Consider the following 20,418-nt stretch of genomic DNA (forward strand, 5'->3'; position numbering starts at 1 on the left):
GGGGGCTACAGGGGAATGTTGCCGGTCCTGTCCCGGCCCATCGCTACGCACGGGCCAATTTGTCGAGATCCATCAAACACTGATTCTAGAGCGAGCGATATCTAGAGCAAGAGCGTCATTGTTGGGTCCGGAGCTTCTGTCATGTTGGCCGTGACTTTTGTTGATGTGATGCCGACGAAATGCACGACCAGCTATACTATGTGACCGGCTATACCGTCCGATAACGGTCCAAACCTCTCCGTCCAGTCCGAAGCTCTGCTTTGACTTACAACCTCCGTTGATGTCATGTTGGAGATGTTGAGTCAAAGCTCAGCGTTAAATTACCCTTAACGTTTTGCCACGTGAGTGTGGGGACGATTAGCGACAACGTTGTGGCCTCGTCGGTGTAACTCTTTATGGCTTTCAGTCTCGTGCCCAAACCATAACTCTCTCTTCATAGTATTCAGTTGGTTCATCTGAGCCACGAGCTGGGAGCACCATATTTAGCTCTTCTCGTATCTGGAAGCCTAGTTTTCGGTAAAACGAGACCGCATTCATGGTAGCCTCGAGAATAACTGGTGCATTCTCCTTGGAGGCCTCAGCCTGCACTCGACGAAGCAAAGTTGACGCAGCCCCTCGGCCATTGAATTTGGGATCTGTGCAGAGATATGTCACGTCTAGGAAACGTTAGTGCCGAGTGACACATGGCCAAGGTAGCTTCGACCAAAATCCCCAACTCCATAGGTATATAGCGGTCAAGGTTTGGTCGTCGATATTCCGGCCTCCACTCAGCAGCAAATAACTCACGGTAATAAGTCTTGTCGCCCAGGACCTTGTCTCTCTTACTCTTAGTAAGATCCGCGTAGGGGCCAAGGTATTGACGACGGCAGAAGTCTGGGAACTCATCATCATCGGCTTCTTCTTCCATCTCTCGCGACCGCGGTTGCCGCTGAACGTTCCACTTAGCGAAACTCGCTATTTTCCCGGTCTCTGGGTCGCGTGCAACGAGGACACCCTTGTCGACGCTTTTGACATGATCCATAGTATCTCTGAAAAGCCAGCCTCGGAAAAACTCCTTGCTCTCAGGGTTGGGAAATTGTGCGTGCATCAACAAGTTGATGTCCATGGCGGCAAAGAAGGTGTCGGTGACACCAGGGGCCTCTCTCTCAGAAGGAACTAAGATTTCGAATGACATCTTTACTACGTGAAGTGACGTAGAGTTTGCTTAAAGAAAGGGGAAGTGAAGTATAGTAAGTAGAAAGTTGTGAAGTCGAAATTGGCCAACCAGAAACCTCACGATATCACGTTTGTGGCCTAGACCTGGGGCACGTGACAGTTTGGGTAAGTTTCTTGATCTTGATATCTCAGAGCTCTTGAATCTAGAATTTTAATTCTTCGAAGTCTACCGAACAGTGTCGGTTGTATTCCGGGTGTTGGGTTTCTATCGCTATAGCTTGAAATCAGGTGTGACACAATACTCGAGCCTCAGTTATTAATAAGACTAGCTCTGTATAAGGGACTACCCGCTCGATAGTCTCGAATGTATCTTTATTGTTAAGTTACGGCCATTAAGAAGCTATTCACGTATTCCGGGGCGTAAAATAGTACAGCTGTGCCCCAAGTTGACTTATAGACTCTTCTAGTAGGCAGTTGTCCTATAGCTTGGCCTGTATGCACTATCTACCAGTAGAACGGCAACAAAAAAGGCAACGGTTTTGTATTATAACTTGTAATCTAACCCTTCTTGAGATTCGGGGCGTCGCAACTCTTCTTGTGCCTTTCAACTAATACTGTTTCTCAATGTTGGAGCTGCACCTCATCGGTAGGTACGATGCCGGGTTGAAAGAGCTGCTAGGCAAAGTCTTCTATTTCATTAAAACCAGTGCTGTATACTGGCTTATACGTTCCTTCTAGCTTCCATTGTATTGAGACGAGTCTATCGCGATATCCTATTGATCTAAATAAAGAAGCGGCCCGCCGCTTAGAGCCAGGGGTGACAGCTCGTTCGCACAGCTCGGGCAATATCTCTCCAGTCCTTGCCTATCCAGTTTCATTTTCATGGCAACTACTTTGTTTGCCCTCTTCTTTCAAGTAAAATACACGACTGTTCACCCCTGTATAAAAATTTCCGAATTTGCCATCGCTGGAAGCCGATGCTATCAGGTTTCGTCTTGAGAGAGCAACTCAGCAAACATTTCCTGCAATGGTCTCGAAACATATAATTCAAATCTTTGAAGGTTTTCAAAACATGGAAATCTTCTGAGCTCGTTCTTTTACCTCATGAGCTGGGAAGGAATCAAATCATAAACTTGCGATGGGCGGGTCTCGACCAGATAGCAATGCTATAGGCATACAGCTACTTCAGGGGCAGAAGTTGATTGAGATCCTTGAATCATTGTTGATTTCTATCACTAGTACTCTATGAGAATAACAGTTACTGGCCTCTATAAAGCTTTGATTGCACATGTCATAATAGTACCACCAGTCCCTAGTATTAAGGGTCGGCCCGGCAAGCTTTACCTCAAATTCAGAAGACATTAATTTTGTAAATCATGTTACATGACTTGACAATAGTAAAAGCAACACTACGAGAGCTCGAGTGAAAGAATCAGTCAATAAGAACACGGAAGTTCAATCAGGACAACAATCTCGAAGTTGGAGGGATTGACGCTTCAAGATTATTGGGCAACCATACCACGACCTAAGCTGGGGGCCCCTGAATGACTTCATGCTGGAGGAGCAGTCAAGTAGCCGGTTGACCATCTTGCAAAATTTTTACATGAGAAGTAAAAAGGCATGAACCATCTGTTCGTATAGGCCCCAGGTCAAGTTACATCCCTGACAGTTAGGCTTTCCTGCGGTAACGAATGCAAGTGGCTTGTGACAAATTTTTGTACCACTTCACATGGTCTTCTAGACTCTATTTTATAAATACTTGGTACGATTTGTTATTCAGTGATGTAGCTTGGAGAGGATTTCTTTATGTTAAGAACTTCAGACCTCCTAATACACTAGTTAGGTTTGTTCTTAACAGATATCGTAACATCACATCACGCATATGGAACGAATTCAAGATGTACAAGACAAAGGGGCCGCTATATGGCAACTATAGACCTAGTCTGGCGAAAAAATACAATCGTGACTCCCCGAGTCTGCCAGGGATTAAAATTACTTAAAAGAATTTGTGCGGTTTGCTAGTGGTCCCTTTATGAGCCGCGGTCGAGTATGCTAGCCCGCCGACGGCAGATATGATAAAATGAAACGCCGATGATGGCCGGGTATTTAGACAGGAGGGTTGAAAGAAGGAAGCTTGTTGGCACAAGCGCTGACAGCCTTGAGGGCCTTGGCGTTGGTAAGGGCAACAGCCTTGGCGGGCTGGGTGCGAGGAGTGCCGTAGACGGGGAGGTCATCCTCAGCGGCAGGAGGGGTGTAGGCAACATCGTCGAGGCTGAGCTTCAAGCTGGGGACAGTGCTGATGTCAATCTTGGAGCCGTCGAGCTTGACAATCTCAACCTGGAGGCCGCTGGTGACGGCATCGGCAACCTTGGTAGGAGAGCAGGCAGCAAGAAGCTGAGGGGCATCGGCAGCCTGGTCAGCGGAGAAAGAACCGTGGATGATACCCTCAGCAGGCTGTCGCATAACGACGAGACCACCAACGAGCTTTCCAGAGACGTAGACGTTGACTTGGGCAGGTCGCTCAACCTCGGTGACATCGAGCTGGACGTTGGCAAAGTAACGGGTGGTGTTGGCACCAGCACGCTCCTCAATGAGGCCACGCTCCTCAACATCACGACGGCGGGAAGAACCGCTGCCATAGAGACGGTTGATGGTGGTTCTGGCGGAGCTGGAGAGCTGGCTGGCAGACATGTGCCAGTACTCGAGTCCAGCGTAGGTGTAACCGAAACCCTTGATGCTCTTAACAGTGTCAGAGGTGTGGAAGTTACCCCTGGATCGGTAGAAGGGGTTGAGAGGAGAGCTGGGAGTGATGCGGGTGCCCTGGGGAGTAGAGTAACGGGCACCACCAGAGTAAGAGCCGGTGAAGGTAGACTGGCTAGGGTGCATGGCCTGCCAGTAAGCCCAGAGACGGTCGACGTTGGCGTGGTGCAACCAGAAGATGGGGTCGAAGCCAGAGAACTCGGTGGCGAGGAACTGACCGGCGCAAGAAGCATCCCAGTGAATGGCGTTGTGAATCTGCTCGAGAGAAGCACCGTTGGCACCGGTGGAAGCGAACTGGTTGAAGGTGGTAGGTCGGGTCATGACATCGTAGACCCATTGCTTGTAAGGTCGCTGGCGGAGGAGTTTGTTGGCACTTGAAGGGAAGCTATCGGGAGCGGGGCAGTGGTAGATGCGAACGCGGTGCTCGTCGTCCCATGATCCGTACTTGTTGTTGAGGGCGTCCTTGGGGAAGTTGTAAGTGTAAAGAGGGTTCTTCATGTTGATGGTCTTGAGGCCGCTGCCGTTGGGAACCTTGACGTTGACATTCTGCTGGGTGAGGATAGCGGGAATGCCATCGAGGGCCCAATCCCAGTAGGCGGCACGCAGGCTGTTGGCTGCATCAACGTACTGCTTGCGGTACTTGGAAGGGTAGAGGTTGGCCAGGCGCTTGGCATGCTCGACGAGGATCTGCTCGTAGAGCAGGACATAGGGACGGTGCCATGTCAGGAAGATGCTCTCACCGTGAGGGCAGTATCCGGGCCAGCCATTGCCGCTTCGACCACCACCACCGTTCCACTGAATGAAGGGCTTTCCGTGAATACCACCAACCTGGAAGTAAGACTTCCAGTCAGTCTCCTTAGCATCGTACATGGAGCGGACGGCTCGCATGTAAAGGTCCCTGGTGTTGAAATTAGCATTGGTTGTGTTAGCAACCACACGGCAGACTTACCAGGCGGGGCCGCCAGCCTTCTGCATGTCATTGATGCTCTTTCGAGCAGGAACAGCAGCTCCACCAGTGACAGGGACACCAGTAACGAAGATGTTCTGCTGCTGAGCCTCGACGGGGTTGACACCGCCGACGACCGCGAGAGCGGCTACTAGGAACTTGCCCAGCATGATGATTGTCCTGAAAAATAAAACGAATGTATTCGAACAGAAGTCGTGCGTCAATGTACGACTTTGCTTGCTCAAGAAAAAGGACAAGATCGGAGAGGGAAGTGGTTAAGAGTGTGGGAAAGCGTCCGAGATATAGTCAACCCTGAGCCATGACCACGGCAACAAGACGGGGGGTGTGCAAGAGAGGGCTGATGGCAATGGCTCTGGGAATAGGTCATGATCCCTTCTCCGCATCCGAACCTCCGTCCCAGCTGTCAATCATCGTCAAAGGGGTTCGTAACGCCCCTCTTAGCGGCCCTAGATGACAAGGGGGAGGGGGTGCACAGGTAGGGCAAAGATCGATACTCCATGGGATGTGTCCACTGACGAGGAGTTGAAAGTTGCAAGGAGCAGTGAGCAATGAGCTAGGAAGGTGTGGGTGAAATTGGGATATGACCCATGCACATGGACAAGCCAGGGTCATGTATCCAATGTTGCTTTTCTCTCATCTTTTCTGTGCTTAGTAGCTTGTTCGCTCGTAACGCCACATTGGATGGATCAACGTCTGTGTCCCTAGCGATTGCTTAGGCCTATCAAATTGCCTACGCGTCAATTGTCCAGACATTAGTCGAGACATTAACAAGGAGAAAGAAGGTAATCTTTCAGTGAGATCCAGTGCTGATGGTAAGAAACTTGTCCGTCCTATGGCACGTCGTATTCGATGGTTGTGAAGAGACCAGAAGACAACAGGGGGGCAGGATCCAGGCCAGCCCAGGCGAGCGGTACTTTGACCACAGCCCTGCTTCTGGGCTCTTCCAGCGATTGGGGAAGCTGGAAGTTGGAGTTGTTTGTGCCTGGTGAGTGGGCCAGGCTAAGGCAAAGGTGGTAGTGGGCCTGTCGCTCAGCGGCACGACACGACACGACACGATACCCAGAGGACAAAGGGATTGTTGTGGTTAGCAGGTACTTTGCTCGGACACCTTGTATAGGTGAGATGCCGAGGTACCGAATGTAAATTGCAATCTCAGACAATATGTAGCGTAGCGCCCAAATGGGCTCCCCTGGCGCGCTTAGAGCCTGTACCTGAAATTCTAACATGGCTTGCATGCCTAAATTGGTCCCGCCTGCGGATGAATGCTGTGAGGATTGGATGTGAAGAATCACGAGCAAATGTGAATTATTGCCTGAAAGAGCTGAGCTCTACGGCGACAGTCCTAGACGCCCAGCTCAATGAGGCCATAATCATAGCCACAACTACTACATACATACATACATACAAACAACCACGGGTGACTCCAGGCCTATCGCTAAACTGTCAACAACGTAGCATCCAGGGACTCAAATTAAATTGATGCCAAGAGTGAAGCCGCCCCTACCTAGCAGAGTCTACTCCTTACTGGCAGGCTAGGTACAGGCCGGCACCCGGCACCACGAGCACACCCAGGTTATGACATGATGTTCGGAAGATACTAAAAAAGGATCACCAGCGCGATGCGCTCTGACATAACAGCCTATCGCAGGTGCAGCTGAAGTTGCGTTTGGAATTGATGATTGGCACAAGGAGGGCATCAGCCGCTTTCCGGGAACAACTCACGATGCGTCAAAACTACGTCAGGCACTATTGATTATTATTCCGAACAATTATTAATATCCATAGCACAATGATCAACGTTGGTGTTGAGGGTAACAGATCCTCTCTGGCTGGCAGGCAGGGATTGTGGTCCTGTGCAGAGAGAGGAAACCTGGACGCCCCGGATCTAGACGGAGATGCCGATTCGATCGGTACAGAGACGAGCGTGTAGCAAGCAGTAGGAAACAATCGGCTCAGTTATACGAGGCTCTCATCTGTGGTGCGTATACGGTATGGTTCGTATACGGTATGGTTCGGTATACCTGATACATGATAAACTGGTGTGCATGTCCAAGAAGGAAACAAACGGAGGAATTATCTCTTCGGTAAGATCAGATCAGAATCAGATGCAACCACAAAAAGCCCTTTTGCTTCTTCAGGCCAGCCCAGGCCAGCTCAGTTCAGCTCGTTTGTCTGTTTGTCTACCTGAGGCAGTCCATCACATCCATATTTGGCCCTCCTGTTAGACTTGTTGGACATTGATGAAAAGCCTTTTGGCCTTTTTTTAGCATCATTGCGGGTTAATTACGGCCTCGGTCCTCGTGGTTCGTCCTCACCGTTTAAGCTAGACCCAATCTCCCTCAAGCGGCTTCTGCTGAGATGCGAGCCTTGGGAAATCCACCCAGTCATGAAACAGCCACCCGCTCGATTCGTGCATAATTGCCTGCCCCTAGACTCGCAATAGTCTAGACGGCTGAAGGAACTAGTAGCTAGTCTTTTGCACTGGCCAAGGGGCGGAGGCGACAGCCTTTAGTCCCTCAGCAGGCTCACCAGAGCCATGGGCCGTTGTCCGTGAAAGCCATGTCTCAGTAAGGGGCAATTTTGCACTAAGGGAGAATTAAATTCATTAAATCCCCTCCCTCCAGCTTCTAGCCCGTCTCTAGCTCGCCGTGCCTCTACGCGTGATTCCGCTTCTCTTGGGTCCGTTTCAATTAGAACTATTGATTATGCTACTGTAGGATTGGAATTGCATCTCTTCCAGTAATAGCTATTCGCTTGGCAATGTTGTTTCTCCATACTAACAAACAAAAAAAGATGGTGTTCTGCCGTAAGCCTCCATGCATGGATCTTCTCTTCAACCACTTATATCCTGACAAGCCCACGTCGACAAACAACATGCATTTAGCTGCAGCCAATCCCGTATTTCTATGTCTGTAAGCTTCCGCCTCATGTAACTCGATGCATTCATGATTGGGACTATATCCTGCTGTTAAGCTTGAAAACCTCGTGTTAACCTACACACCGCCGATGAGGTATGGCCCGCCTGCATGAGGCTTCGATCCATTTTAACTTGCCGATACGAGCCCTACAGGTTCCAGCCAAGCAGAGCTGTAGGATGCCCAACTCGATATCCAAATATGGCATCTCGAGATGCTGATGCCAAGTTGGGCTGATCAGATCAGAGTTTGGACCGTTTACTAGGCGTTTGCCTCGTGCCTCCCCGCGTCCCAACGGACGAATTCGGCGCCGATACCGTTGTCAGATGTAGGGATGTGTGTTGTGGTTATAACCTCAATGGCTTGATGGCAGATGATGAGGCTACTGAAGCATCTATAAATCACTTGACACTGACAGGAGGCTCTTGGAAGCAACCACTGACAGTTCCCATGCTGGGTAGAAGCTTGTATTCGACACGGGATAGTGACCGAGCTGAAAGTTATTTTTTAGCTTATTCTCAGTAAGTTTACTGGCACAACCTCCAGAGTCACCTCGCGGCTGACCCCGTAACGTAACGTAAGGTAGACATAGACTAGTCATGCATCACAGTCGCATCCTCTCATAAGATCCAATCTAATGATGTGATGAATGAGGGGAATCCATGCAAGTCTCGATTGAATCTGAGATGGATGTGCCAACTTGCCAAGGACGAGCAAGACCAATGCTTACGGCTGATTTATCTACATTACTATTTTCAATCGATGTATGGATGCCATTGCCAACAAATTCAATAATTCATTACAAGTCCCTTGACAGACTTGGCAAAAGATCAGCTCGTTATGCGACAAGGTTGTTGTGCTCAACTTTTGCTTACAGCGTCTGCTCTTGAGGAATCGAGATCCTCTCCTTGTTTCTACAGAAAACTCTGCTGCTCCGATTTATTTGCTGATCACTTCAACGGTCCGGTTACATGTCGACCGTGCTTTGTCATGGCATCTTAGCATTGTCGATTTCCAATCTGGGACTGAAACACGATGTGATTGTCATGCCATCTGCCAAAAGGAGTCTTTCTGGGTTCCTGTAGATCGGCTTGGCAATTAAGGGTTGACCCTTGTAAGATACCTAGATATGTTACACTGAACCAAAAAAAAAACACCATCGAAGAACTAACAACTACGGAGGATAGATCCAAGACAGTATTGCGCGTCAGCCATGCTCACAGACACAATACAATGCCTCTTGTCCACAAAATGTCTCATTGAATAGGGCAAATATGTATAGATACAGTATCACTTTTATGGCGCAACGCTAAAAGCAGTCATTGCACAATGCCACGCCTTGTGAACCACCCATCGCCTCAATACGATGCTGACCACGCCCCCTCCAGCTTCCGACTCATGCAGGTCCCGGGATATACACTCTTAACTCTGTGTGAAGGCATCATAGGATACTCTTGCTGCTTACTCCGATCCACTTATGGAAAGAATACGACACGATACAAAGTGTATCGTGCTATCAGAGCTCCCTCATCCATGCCAAGTTGTAAGATATCCTCCACTTCTTTTGCTTTGGTGTGACACTCGTGGCCGGTCCTTCATGATCACCGTCTCAGACTTACAGTACACTCGGGCTTAGAGTGATCTCTCCAGCATCACAAGGTCCCGAAAACCTTCCCTCCACCGCTTCGTTTGCTCTGTGTCTGGCCTCGGCAGTGGACTTCGTGCAAAGCCTCCGTAACCCATCCAAGCCTGTAGTCCAGCCTTGACACCAACCACGCCGCCCTGGATCGCCGTCCAGTCGCCTTGTGAGACCACTTCCTGCATCTTTTGTGCTTCGGAAACATTGCCTTGAAGATAGAGTTCCATGGTCTTGATGCATGCCCTCGGGGCAATGTTGGCCAAGCCTGCCAGGATGCCGTGACCACCTCCGGCCAGAGAAGGGATCAGAAAGTCGGCGGAACCTGCGAGGACTAGGAAGTCGGGCTCCTTTGGGTTGTATTTTGAAGGCTTGCGGGTTGCCGCGGCTACCCTGTTCAGTTTTCCCGTGTTGCCGCATGTCAACTTCACGCCTACAATATTTGGATGTCGTGCAAGAGTGATGATCATGTCCGATGACATATCCATGCCCCCCACAGCACCAGGAAAGTTGTAGATTATGATCGGTATGGGAGACTTGTCTGCGACTCTTGTGAAATACTCCAGGATGGTTTCCGAGGCCGGGGCAAATAACGTGGCATAGTAGGACGGGGGTAGGACGAGCGCATAGTCACCGCCAGCCTCCCAAGCCTCATGGCAGTATTGTACGGTCTCGCGCGTGCTCTGGCTTCCACATCCCACGATCACGGGCACATGCGAGAAGCCGCCGTCATTCAGGGCGGCTCTTGTAGTGGCGGTGACCAGCTGCCGCTCCGAGTGGGAGAGATGAACGGCCTCTCCGTTGGAACCCTGCGTCGCAAGGCCTGTTACACCAGCCTGAGCGAGTCGCACAGCATGAGCGGCAATTGCAGCGGTGTCGACGTCTTCTGTATCTGGATCGAAGAAGCACATGGTTGGAACATAGACGCCAGGTGTTAGAGGGCGTTTTATATGCTGCACGTCATCCAAGCGATTGTCTGCAGAAGCGCTTGATGAAGAATCAGATATGAAGTTGTTATTTCCATTGCTTGAGTGCCATTGGCTGTGGTTGTATAGCTGGGAGCTGAAGGACCCTGCTGGTGAGGGAGCGTCACTATGAGGAGGCATGATATAGCTTGATACTGTAGGGATTGTCTGAAGTTTGGTTGGGATCAATGGTAAAGGTATTCAATAGGATTTATCAGTGTAATGGGCGATAGTGTAAGCTCTTATTTGGATATCAAGTCGGAGGAGACTTGGCTTTTATATCATCTCCTGGGTATTGATGTTCTTCAACACAAACCCATATATGGCGGCTCAAAGGACTCTCCAGTTACGAACCTGCAACTTGATCACTCATAACTTCTCGTTACTTCATGGCGGGGCCATAATAAGTCAAATGATACAATCCATCAACTCCGAGAGGACGATTGAACCGGTCAGAGAATCGGGCAGCTCAAAGATTGGTAGGCTCGAATAAAGACTCCGCTCGTATGCATCTTGCTATGAGGGGAAGTGCTCACGGGAGTCGCTTCTTGGGGTTATTCATGCAGAAAATCCGGGGTCGACGAGACTACGATTCAGGGTCTAAGAGTCGCTTGACGAGTCTGGAGCGTGGGGGTTTGTTTAAGCCTTTTGAGGCCAGTCAACGTTCCATTGGAGCCATTAGTACGGAGTGCTGAGAGGCTTCTAGGGTGTACAGTACATTATAATCGCGGAAAAGTTTAAGGAGATGAAAGGATCATGGCATGGTGACTGCGCCTCGACAGCGTATCATTCAAGAGCAAGAGTCCGGCGAATCTAACTGAAATAAGCCGGCTTTAACATGGCTCTTTCGAAGTCCGAGCCATTGGCCGCGAACAAAAGAATGTTTCTCTTTATATGACTCTATACTTGATAAACAATAAATGCTCGAACGTTTTCAATTCTGTAGTGCGTCTTTGACGGACCAGCGGATATCTTGCCAGCTTAGAAGTCATCACGATGCTAAATAACTACTCACCAGTAACAATTGCTTGTGTAACCATCCCAAGCATCGTGGCATGTCTTTCCATAAACCACGTTGGTCCAAATGGGCGTCATTCTTTAGTCAACTCAATTTCAGCTGTCAGCTTTGACGACCCGTGATGCGTGAGGTGTTCTCGACAGAACAAGTTTATCCAACATAAGGTCTTCGCAAAGAGTTCACAATTGCGTCAAAACTAACATTTTCAGCCATTGCAACCCAACCGTAGTCCTCCGTAGGGAATCAGGTTAGCGAAGCAATATATGCATAAAACGCCAAGCTGCTACGGGATGTCAGTGTTTAGGTCGGTAACAAGAGAGCTTATTACTTGGTAGCCGACGGCCATTGCTTACCCTACAGCGACATATTAAGTCGTATTATCTAGAAGCTAGAATGAAACCAGAAGATCGCAGAATGCGCCAATAATAAATAAAGAGTTTTGACACCGTAGCATTGGCCGTTGGTGGGAGGTGGGAGTATAGTTAACAAAAACTAACTTTGGTGTTGACTTAGCTGAACATAAAGAAAATTGCATGGTAGTATCCCCTAAAAATGATAATATGACGAGCTTCAACGCCTCATTTTTCACAATCGGACTATATAGCTCTCTTAACAGACACAGGAATTAAAGGACACTCGCGTGTTCTTCATGCAACCAGCCAAAGACTGCCGACAGAGGGACTGACCACACTTTACTCTGCCCCTGATGTCTTGCCCTCGCATTATGCCCACTACACAATGCGGAAACTCAACGATGACCGCAGAAAGGCACGTTGTTACGGAGATTCTGAACGCTTCTGTTGGTCAATAAGACAAGCACCAAAGGGGAAAGGTTAAAGAGGATCATATTTCCCACTCCATCACTTCGTAGCCGCCGATATACACAGCTCAGTTATGTTATGCACTACGCCGCCGGAATACCGCGACCACGCACATCATCATCGCTTACAGCTTTTCCTCGCAGTGCGTGCAATACGTGCAAGTGGGGGAGGCTATGCTAATCTCGAGGCACATTGGGGGTTAGAAGATGGCATGTTGTTGACGTCTTGCCTTTGAACCGACCAAGCACATAAGCCTCGGTCACATGTAGGGAGCATATGGTGTCATCTAAGTTGATTCTATCAATAAGACCTGCCTTGATTCAAGCGATATGAGGTAACCCTGACCAAAATCGTTCCTTCGTAAACATGTCCGAAGCATCTGCAATAACGCCAAAAACCACAGCCTCATGCTCGCCAGTACGCCATATAAGTGCCCAATGGAGAAAGAAGTGAATATTTTATACAATAACCAAGTCGTCATCGTCATCGTCGAGCATGATCTGCCGACCGTGGAGCTCGTCACCTAGACTCTCCCTACCGGCTTCACGGATACCCTTATCTGTCACAAAGCGAGTCTTTTTCCGCACTGGAGGTTGTTCATCTTTGCGTAGCTTTTCCCCCTCCTTCATTTTTGAAAGCTTATCCTTTAGATTGCTCCCCCAGCCGAAAGCCGTTGGGCCGCTGCTTATGGCTGAACCTGCTTGAGAGCTGGCTTGAGAGCTGTCTGGGCGTTTCCGTTTCACAGGGCTCAGATGAATGGCAGAATCCTTCCCCAGTAGGCCCAGTGACTTTGCGTCTGGCCTGTAAACTTCCTCTGACGCCTGTGCAGAGCTCGAGGGTTGGGTGGAAGTGCCCGCAGCGGGCAGTGCCGCTTTCGAACCAGCTTGTCGCATGTATTCCCTTCCAGCTGCGCTGCCAACCTGACCAAGCTTCTTCATCATTTCACGTTCTTTCTCCTTTGCCTCCAGATCTCTTTTCAGGAATTCTGCTCTCTCTTTTCGATCGTTCGGTGTTCTGTCCTTCCCATCAATCAGGTCTGCTGCGCTCATGGAACGTGAAGCGAACCAATGCGTCTTTGTTTCCCAGTCATATTTCCTGGATGCCTCCTTTTTCTTCTCGGCGCCCCAGCCAATGACTTCTCTAGAGTTATTCTTCCTGGCGCCGAAACTGCTTCCATTTACTTCCATTCGTGTTGAACGCTGTTTGCGAAGGGCTTCATTGGAGTGGAATTCGCAGTGATGAGTACGCTTCTTATTGATCCAAACGCCACATAAATCTCCATCCTTCTTGACTGATTGACAACCTCCAAGATCACGAGATGTGCCAACCTCAATAATCGAGTCATCATCTGAATTGATGACAAGACTGAACTTGCCAGTATCATGTCTTCCGGGTGGGGGTGGCATTATAGTGGGATTGAGTATCGCAATGACAGTCCCTTCTGTGAGCTTCCAGTATTTTGTGAAGCCAGAGTTGAAGAGAAAAAGGTCCAGTTCCCATTCTAGATCGACTAGGGTCATAACCATGTACTTCCCCCTATCCTCCGTCTTTCCATTCTTTTGCGTTGGCTTGTGTGCGCGAGGCTCTGATTTCTTTGCCAAGATACCGAACACCACGATGTCTTGTTCAACATCTGGCAAAGCAAAGTCTGGTGCTTTAACAACTTTCAGTATATCCTTAATTGTGTATACTTGCTTGCCGGAAACGTGCCGAGCAAGGACGCCATGTGGTAAAATTCTCTTGGACAAGTGGAAGCTAGAGTATGGCTCAAAACCAGCCACCTGTTCTTCAGAGACTTCGCCATGGGGTGACTTTTTCTTCCGAACCAAAGCTGTAGAAGTTGGTGCCGGAGCCTTCTTTTCGGGAGCCTGAACGTTAGGCACGGTGTAACTTCGTTGCAAGCCAACAGGTTTTGTTGTCCCTATGATCTCCTCCCTTGAGAAGGACGGAGCCTTCAATGGCTCATCTGGTATCTCAATAGCTTTCTTCTTATACTGCTCCATCTCATCCTGGCTGATACTAAATGCATTTGATCTTAGCTTTTGAATGTCCTTTTGCCGCTGAGCACGAGCAGCCTCATCTGTCCTCGCGGAAACAAGCCGTTCATTGAAACTCATTGGGCGCGTCTCTGATGAGAAAGAAGAATTGCCGCTCCCTGTAGTTTTCGACCTTGATCTTCGCAAATAGCCCGTTTGTCCAATTTCAGTCGATGTTTGCGAATCCCGGTAGCTGGGCGCACGCTTCAAGGAGATATCCCGAGCCTTAAGGCCCTTATCAATACCCAGCAACACTCTACTTGGCGATGTTTGCACCGAGGGCTCTTGAACCCTCCTGACGGGTGACGCAGGCACTTCCACATGGTTTTGTTGTCGAGCTAGTGGTTCCCGAGTTGGAGTGGTTGCGCGCCTCGATCGACTTGGAACTTGTGTTGATATCACGAGCTCCGAGGTCGTGGCATGTAATTGCTCAACGCTTTCTTCTGACTTTTTCGACTTCGCAGCCTGTAGCTTTTTCAACTTGAGCCGCGCCTGGATCTCTTGAAGCTTCAGCTGCAGGGTTTCCTCGTCCTCATCGTCATCGTCGTTCTCAATCTCGGCCATGAGATTCATCGAGGGTAAGTTGCGAGCTCTTTTCGACGGTGAAGGTGAAGGCGATGTCATCATCTGTCGGTATCGCTCTCGTCCACGCGGCGTACTAAGCAGAGCTTCATGCGGAGATCTTGGGGGCCATTGGGCTTCGGTTCCTTGTTTTGCTGGAGAAGCTGTGGCATGGAGGGTCAGTGGATTGTCACATGAAAGAACAGTTCAGCAATTATTGTGGTCTCACCTGGAGCCATGACGATACCTGGGACAGAAAGTAATTTTCAAGCGGGTGGCCCAGAAACCAGTCCCCGTCGGTATGCGGCCACTTAGAAGGGTTTGGATATAAGTGTTCGTCCTATAGCATAGAGCATATTCCCAATCGATTAGGGCGGTAGGTATAGCCTTGGGAGGGCGGCAGCCATTCAGCTGGATCGGTCGAGAGTCGTTGGTGAGGGTAAGATGCTGAAGATACGAATTTTTAGTTGTTGATGCAGGGAATGCTTGTTTCAGCGGTTGAAGACGACATCCACACCCAATGCGTCAACCAATACTGACTGGGAGGGCGCAAAGCTATTTGTGCTTTGCGCTGGCTAGGTTGGTCTTGGCGCCGGCCACTATACTTGAATATCCACTAACCTAAATACGGTAAGTCTCTCTCATATGTAGCCCCTGCAACCGTCGCGTACAAACGCGTCTCAGCGTGTTTAATTCACTATTACATTGTCTGTAGCACGAGTATCATTTCTTTTAGCTTTTCTACCAGACCACATAATTGTCTTTGGAGAGCATCAACGCATCTGTCTTGGTACATTTTCTCCTTTGGATTCTATAAACGAGTAGCTTTGCGCATATTCATATTCCTTTTTAATTATTTTCCATACAATCTTGCAATGGCAAGGACAAGATCAACCAAAGCTGCTGCAGCTGATACGAAAGCCTCAGAACCTAAATCTACTTCATCCAAGTTCAGTCTGTCGTCTCGGGTAGAGAACCCCTCGAAAATCTTCATACTTCCCTCAAAAGCGACCCCCGAAGCGCGCATAGTCACTCTTCCCAATCCTAGACATGGTCGACCAGCGAGATACCTCGTGTGTCCAGAGACAGGCATATACGAATTCACCAAAGTTGCGATACCAAACACGACTCCTCGAAGCTGGCTGATCGAGACTTCATCAGACTCTTCTACGGATAGCGTCAAGAAGACTGGAGTATCCATGGGCCAGGATCTCTTTCTAGCGACTTCAATCGACCCCCTATTTCTGGTCCTCCCAGCGTTGACGGAAACCCAGTCAAAGAGCTCAGAAGGAAAGCGGCTGTTTCTTTCCAGTGACGACTACTTTGACAAGCTACCACAAGGGTCGTCACATCTATCTGAAATCGTGCGATGCGACAAGACACGGAAGCTCATCGAGAGCCGAATGGCCGAGGTTTGCGATACTGTTGAAGCAGGAGATGAGAACATGTTCCGAATAAATGAGAGTAAACTCGTCAAGGTCGTCCTAGACAAAGCAAAGAGAATGCGCGAGGGCGGACTTGCTCCAAGCATGGAGGAGAAGTTCGTGAAGAAGGCTTTGGAAGCACCTATACTCGTACAGAGGCGAGAAACGACAGAGATTACAACAACAAGGACAGAATCGCAGACATCTAATTCGGAATCTGCCGATTCCCAATCGACTGCTGCAACGACAGAAACAGAAGTATCTGAAACCTCTACCGCAGCCACCTCTTTGACTGCAGAGACAACCACAGAAAATATTGTCAGTGCTATTGAGGCATCTCCTGAGATAATAAATCTTCAGAGATTACGGATTGCTTTTAATTTCATCTGCTCAGGCTACATTGCCCCATCTCTTACAGCTCAACTAGAGGACATGCTGAAAAGGGAGACTATTGTGGACTTCTCGCCTCTGGACGAGTACCTGGCTAAGCTTAGCAAATTGCGCGCCGAAGCCATGGCTGCTCACTCTATCGACTACTCTCGCAAGCGTGGTTTGGACGAGGAAGAGGACGAGGCTTTTGTCAAGAAGAGAAAGATGGAGGAGGAAAAGAAAAAGAAATCGCTTGAGAGCAGGGGAGTTCGGGATCTCAAGAAAGTCAACACCAAGGGCATGAAAAAGATGAGTGACTTTTTCAAGAAGAAGTAATAATAAGAATATCTATTGGGTATCTGTCATTAAAACGTGAGATGAACCTGTTCTGGCTTATCTAGTCCCCCTCGCTCGGCGCGCACCAAATCCTCGACCAATGTTTGAGGCACCGCGAGTGCTCGGTATGCTCGACGTAGTGCTTTCGGATGTATAGCTAGAGCTAACACTCCTCGTGGTGGCGGCTCGGCCTCGTGCTCTCGTGGTACCCCTGAGCCCTCTAGTTCCTCTGGTTCCTCGTGCAGGTGCAGTTGCGGCCAGCCTTCGTCTCTCCTCTTCTTCTTCCCGGCGCTGCCGCAACTCCTCGCGCCTTTGTTCCTCTTCGGCAGCTCTTCGCTCAGCAGCCTGCTGTTTCTGAATGGCTTCAGCCTCTTGTTCAGCAATATCCTCTGTTGCGCCTTTCCATGCAGGGTTTAGAATTAGTCGCTGGTTATGCTCGGTTTGGGATAGTATCCGTGTCCAGGTGTTGAGAAGAACGGAAGCATTATTCACTGTGCTCAATACAGTCTGTAGGTGGTTAGTATATACACACTTGACGATGCAATGAGAAACATACGTTCATATTACCCCCTGCACGTTCCAATGTTGAGATGACACCCTCAATGGACTCGTTTATGCTCCGGACACCTTCAAGCTCTTTGCGCAATGCGGCCTCATGGTCGATGGGCTCTGGGCGCTCTTGTGTCGGCGTTTTGGGGGTTTTGGGAGTTCTGGGAGTTCTGGGTCGAGAGGTCGGTGGGCCATCATCATTTCCGGGAGACTCCCAGATATTGGATTCTGTATATTCAGTTGTATCGTCAGCCATTATGGCAGACAGCTATGGCATCCAATCCAGTAGACGCAGGCCCAGCTTATTGAGAATAGTATCAGTGACCGACTACGTTGGAAGCGCCGGTCTATGGTCGCAGTGAGGTTGTGTGTTTCGAGACGTCCACGTTTCAAATATCGTGTACAAGACGTTGTGGCGTACCTATGCAGGGTCACTGTGCTCCGTAGGCGCTTGCTGAATTGATTGTCATGGGTTGCTATGGAATGGCAGCTTTTGTTTAATTCATGAGGGGCACCGCTATTGTTCCCACCATTGATTTAAACTCATAGCTCGTGGCTGCATATTGATTGGCCGTAATCTGTCGCGTAACAGACGCGTCAGGGAGGGGTTGCTGACACGACGGACGCGGTTAGGTTGCAAGTGGACCTATATTTTAGTGGGTAAAACCTGGTCGCACAACCAGAGAATAGGGAGGCTGGGAGGCTGGTGCACACTCCAGGGTAGTTTTGTCCCAGCCACTTCTCTCATCTTGATTCTTCTTCCTATTCAAATGTAAACATCTTACCCTACAAACTCTCATCTCTAAATCTGCCATTATCATCAATTAGCAAGCGACCTCCATCATTGAGCTCTTCTGTTGCTATACCCAAAGACTATATACCTCCTTTCAAGACGACAGCTGTAATTCCCGAGTCAACTGCGCTGTTTATCACGTCAGTCAACGAGGCCAATTCGAAGCAATCCTATCGGGTAGACCTGGCAGCCATCGAGACCAAGCTCCTAGTATTAAGTCAAGACTATCCTTCGAGGGATAAGCTTAATATTCCAGCAACGCCCCTCAACTGTTTTAATCGATAGTCAACACCGACTGCCACTGCCTCTCACTGCCCATCAAAATGGCCGACCATCACGGCTCTACTACTCCTCCACCGCCCACCCGCATCCGCACTCCGCCAACTCCTCGTCTCGGATACCAGGACAACTGGGAACCTTTTACTCCTCGCAAATCTGCACGAATTTCATCACGACGAACAAGGTCTCCATCACCCGGCGCATCACATCGTCAAATTCAATCACCGCATACTGCCAAAAAATCAAGCAAGCATTTGAGCGCTGCCATCGCCTCTCCCTTGCCGCATAAGAAGCGCATGCCTGCTAGTGATTTCGTTCGCCGTGCAACAGAAAACATGCAGGCGGAAACTTCTCGCGATGGTGCGAGCCGTCGCACTCATGGGCGATCTACCTCTTTTGTTGCTGGTGCCACTGGCATGCTTCCCACACCATCAAAGACTCCCCAAAAACCACCCACAGAAAAGAAAACCGCACACATCAAATCAGTCGCCCGCAACCTTTTTAGTTCCGATGCCGATGAAGCGACTTTGACTCCTAGGAAACGAGCTTCCAAGAAGTACACCGGCATCTCGATGGAGAGCTTTTCCGTGGAAGAGGTTGAGGAGCCTATTGAGATCTTCACCGATACCCGGGATCGAGTACCTGTTCGTGACGAGAGCCAAGAGAATCCTTTCCTCACATCGGAAAACCCATTCTTCAGCGATACACCGCGACCTGAGACTACTAAACGTCACGACAAGCGCAAGGTCAAGGTTCCTGGAGAAGGCATCAAGACAGTCGATGATCTTGCTGATCGCAAGGATGGCATGGTGTACACATTGTAAGTTTTGTTTGACCCAATTATTTAATATGCAAACGCTAATTCGAACAGCCGTGGAAAGAGATTCTTCCGCAAGTGGTCGGAGCAAGAGATGGATGATTGGGATGAGCGTCAAGCCGCAGAAGAGGATCCTGAGGCTCATCTCAACCGCCCATTAACTCGAAGTTCCATTAAACCTCGTCTTTTGTTCCACAATGATAAGACGGATGAGCAGATTGAGGAAGAGGAGGCTGTGACTGACGTCGAGGAGAATGATGAGGAGCTACATGTCCCAGAAACTCCATCTGCGTCTAAGCCAGAACGCGCTTGCACTCCTGAAGCACCCAGGTTTGCTCCCGCTTCACCACCGTCTACTCGACGAGTCACTCGATCCACCAACAAATTGCCTGACGAAGGTACTCCTGTCAAGCCGCCTGGAAAGCGAAGCCCCTTCGACTCTTGGCGACGAACCAAGGAAGGTGTCGTTAAATCACCATCGCGCAAACGCTCCGCAGACAGCGTCGACACTAGGGAGTCTAAGCGTACCCGCATCTAAGGAAATCCCTCTCCGTGCATAGGCGTCGCATTTGCTTTCCACTACGGTGTCACATCTCGGTCAAGTGGCTGCCCCATGAACTTCAATAATTCTGCATATGGTTTAATCCTACTTATTGCCTTTCAAAGGAACTTCGGACCGGTTTTGGCGTTGGACGGTATTGGCGCGTTAAAAGGACTAATAGGCCGACAGGGTCGATGGCATGTATTGCATTGAGAGACAGCGTTTATTGTTGATACCTGCCCTCGAAAAAGGAAGAGAGGATGGAAGGCCAAGTCTGTTTCGGTTTATTATATTTGAGAAGGTTCGGTACGGCTGGTCTGGTTCGCTAAGGGGTTTCCCTCTGGAAGTATTCGATTCTGTGAGCCCCGGTTTTTAGGTAGATTATTTTTTTTCATGATGTAGTCGAATAAAAGAAAAGACAAGTTCATGATAATTACATGAGTCCCCCCCCCCTGACACCCGTGCCTGTGAACATT

At 49.3% G+C, this 20,418-nt stretch overlaps 8 protein-coding genes across 8 annotated transcripts; 2 read left to right on the forward strand and 6 right to left on the reverse strand.

Moving 5' to 3' along the window:
• Positions 1 to 402: 402 nt before the first annotated feature.
• On the reverse strand, positions 403 to 1,174 carry FOIG_05885 (uncharacterized protein; the record flags this gene model as incomplete). The annotated part of the gene is made up of 2 exons (XM_031204769.1): positions 403 to 656; positions 787 to 1,174. 2 exons carry the CDS (start codon positions 1,172 to 1,174, stop codon positions 403 to 405), a joined length of 642 nt encoding a protein of 213 aa, XP_031065018.1.
• Positions 1,175 to 2,917: 1,743 nt separating this feature from the next.
• Positions 2,918 to 5,680, reverse strand: FOIG_05886 (uncharacterized protein). Its single transcript, XM_031204770.1, has 2 exons — positions 4,865 to 5,680; positions 2,918 to 4,813 (listed from the first exon to the last, which is right to left on the reverse strand). The coding sequence occupies exons 1-2, from the start codon at positions 5,029 to 5,031 to the stop codon at positions 3,262 to 3,264; spliced, it is 1,719 nt and encodes a 572-aa protein (XP_031065019.1). The 5' UTR covers positions 5,032 to 5,680; the 3' UTR covers positions 2,918 to 3,261.
• A 32-nt stretch (positions 5,681 to 5,712) lies between these two features.
• On the reverse strand, positions 5,713 to 6,108 carry FOIG_05887 (uncharacterized protein; the record flags this gene model as incomplete). The annotated part of the gene is made up of 1 exon (XM_031204771.1): positions 5,713 to 6,108. One exon carries the CDS (start codon positions 6,106 to 6,108, stop codon positions 5,713 to 5,715), a length of 396 nt encoding a protein of 131 aa, XP_031065020.1.
• Positions 6,109 to 8,716: 2,608 nt separating this feature from the next.
• Positions 8,717 to 11,171, reverse strand: FOIG_05888 (uncharacterized protein). The gene has a single exon (XM_031204772.1). The coding sequence runs from the start codon at positions 10,537 to 10,539 to the stop codon at positions 9,430 to 9,432; it is 1,110 nt and encodes a 369-aa protein (XP_031065021.1). The 5' UTR covers positions 10,540 to 11,171; the 3' UTR covers positions 8,717 to 9,429.
• An 895-nt stretch (positions 11,172 to 12,066) lies between these two features.
• FOIG_05889 (minichromosome maintenance protein 10) lies at positions 12,067 to 15,348 on the reverse strand. The gene is made up of 2 exons (XM_031204773.1): positions 15,064 to 15,348; positions 12,067 to 14,998 (listed from the first exon to the last, which is right to left on the reverse strand). The coding sequence occupies exons 1-2, from the start codon at positions 15,071 to 15,073 to the stop codon at positions 12,696 to 12,698; spliced, it is 2,313 nt and encodes a 770-aa protein (XP_031065022.1). The 5' UTR covers positions 15,074 to 15,348; the 3' UTR covers positions 12,067 to 12,695.
• A 158-nt stretch (positions 15,349 to 15,506) lies between these two features.
• Positions 15,507 to 17,032, forward strand: FOIG_05890 (uncharacterized protein). The gene has a single exon (XM_031204774.1). The coding sequence runs from the start codon at positions 15,710 to 15,712 to the stop codon at positions 16,961 to 16,963; it is 1,254 nt and encodes a 417-aa protein (XP_031065023.1). The 5' UTR covers positions 15,507 to 15,709; the 3' UTR covers positions 16,964 to 17,032.
• FOIG_05891 (uncharacterized protein) lies at positions 15,542 to 18,096 on the reverse strand. The gene is made up of 2 exons (XM_031204775.1): positions 17,520 to 18,096; positions 15,542 to 17,470 (listed from the first exon to the last, which is right to left on the reverse strand). Exons 1-2 carry the CDS (start codon positions 17,766 to 17,768, stop codon positions 17,021 to 17,023), a joined length of 699 nt encoding a protein of 232 aa, XP_031065024.1. The 5' UTR covers positions 17,769 to 18,096; the 3' UTR covers positions 15,542 to 17,020.
• A 121-nt stretch (positions 18,097 to 18,217) lies between these two features.
• FOIG_05892 (uncharacterized protein) lies at positions 18,218 to 20,387 on the forward strand. Its single transcript, XM_031204776.1, has 2 exons — positions 18,218 to 19,404; positions 19,456 to 20,387. Exons 1-2 carry the CDS (start codon positions 18,629 to 18,631, stop codon positions 19,937 to 19,939), a joined length of 1,260 nt encoding a protein of 419 aa, XP_031065025.1. The 5' UTR covers positions 18,218 to 18,628; the 3' UTR covers positions 19,940 to 20,387.
• Positions 20,388 to 20,418: the final 31 nt, after the last annotated feature.

The sequence above is a fragment of the Fusarium odoratissimum genome, assembly GCF_000260195.1.
Source record: "Fusarium odoratissimum NRRL 54006 unplaced genomic scaffold supercont1.8, whole genome shotgun sequence".
Lineage (NCBI taxonomy): Eukaryota > Fungi > Ascomycota > Sordariomycetes > Hypocreales > Nectriaceae > Fusarium > Fusarium odoratissimum.

Excerpts from the sequence above, each read along its gene's own strand:
- FOIG_05891 (XM_031204775.1), bottom strand. The coding sequence starts at position 17,768 with ATGGCTGACGATACAACTGAATATACAGAATCCAATATCTGGGAGTCT. Across the intron at positions 17,471-17,519 it reads GTGCAGGGGGTAATATGAAC|ACTGTATTGAGCACAGTGAA; the intron begins GTATGTTTCTCA and ends AACCACCTACAG.
- FOIG_05888 (XM_031204772.1), bottom strand. The coding sequence starts at position 10,539 with ATGCCTCCTCATAGTGACGCTCCCTCACCAGCAGGGTCCTTCAGCTCC.
- FOIG_05886 (XM_031204770.1), bottom strand. The coding sequence starts at position 5,031 with ATGCTGGGCAAGTTCCTAGTAGCCGCTCTCGCGGTCGTCGGCGGTGTC. Across the intron at positions 4,814-4,864 it reads AAGGCTGGCGGCCCCGCCTG|GGACCTTTACATGCGAGCCG; the intron begins GTAAGTCTGCCG and ends TTTCAACACCAG.
- FOIG_05892 (XM_031204776.1), top strand. The coding sequence starts at position 18,629 with ATGGCCGACCATCACGGCTCTACTACTCCTCCACCGCCCACCCGCATC. Across the intron at positions 19,405-19,455 it reads GATGGCATGGTGTACACATT|CCGTGGAAAGAGATTCTTCC; the intron begins GTAAGTTTTGTT and ends TAATTCGAACAG.
- FOIG_05890 (XM_031204774.1), top strand. The coding sequence starts at position 15,710 with ATGGCAAGGACAAGATCAACCAAAGCTGCTGCAGCTGATACGAAAGCC.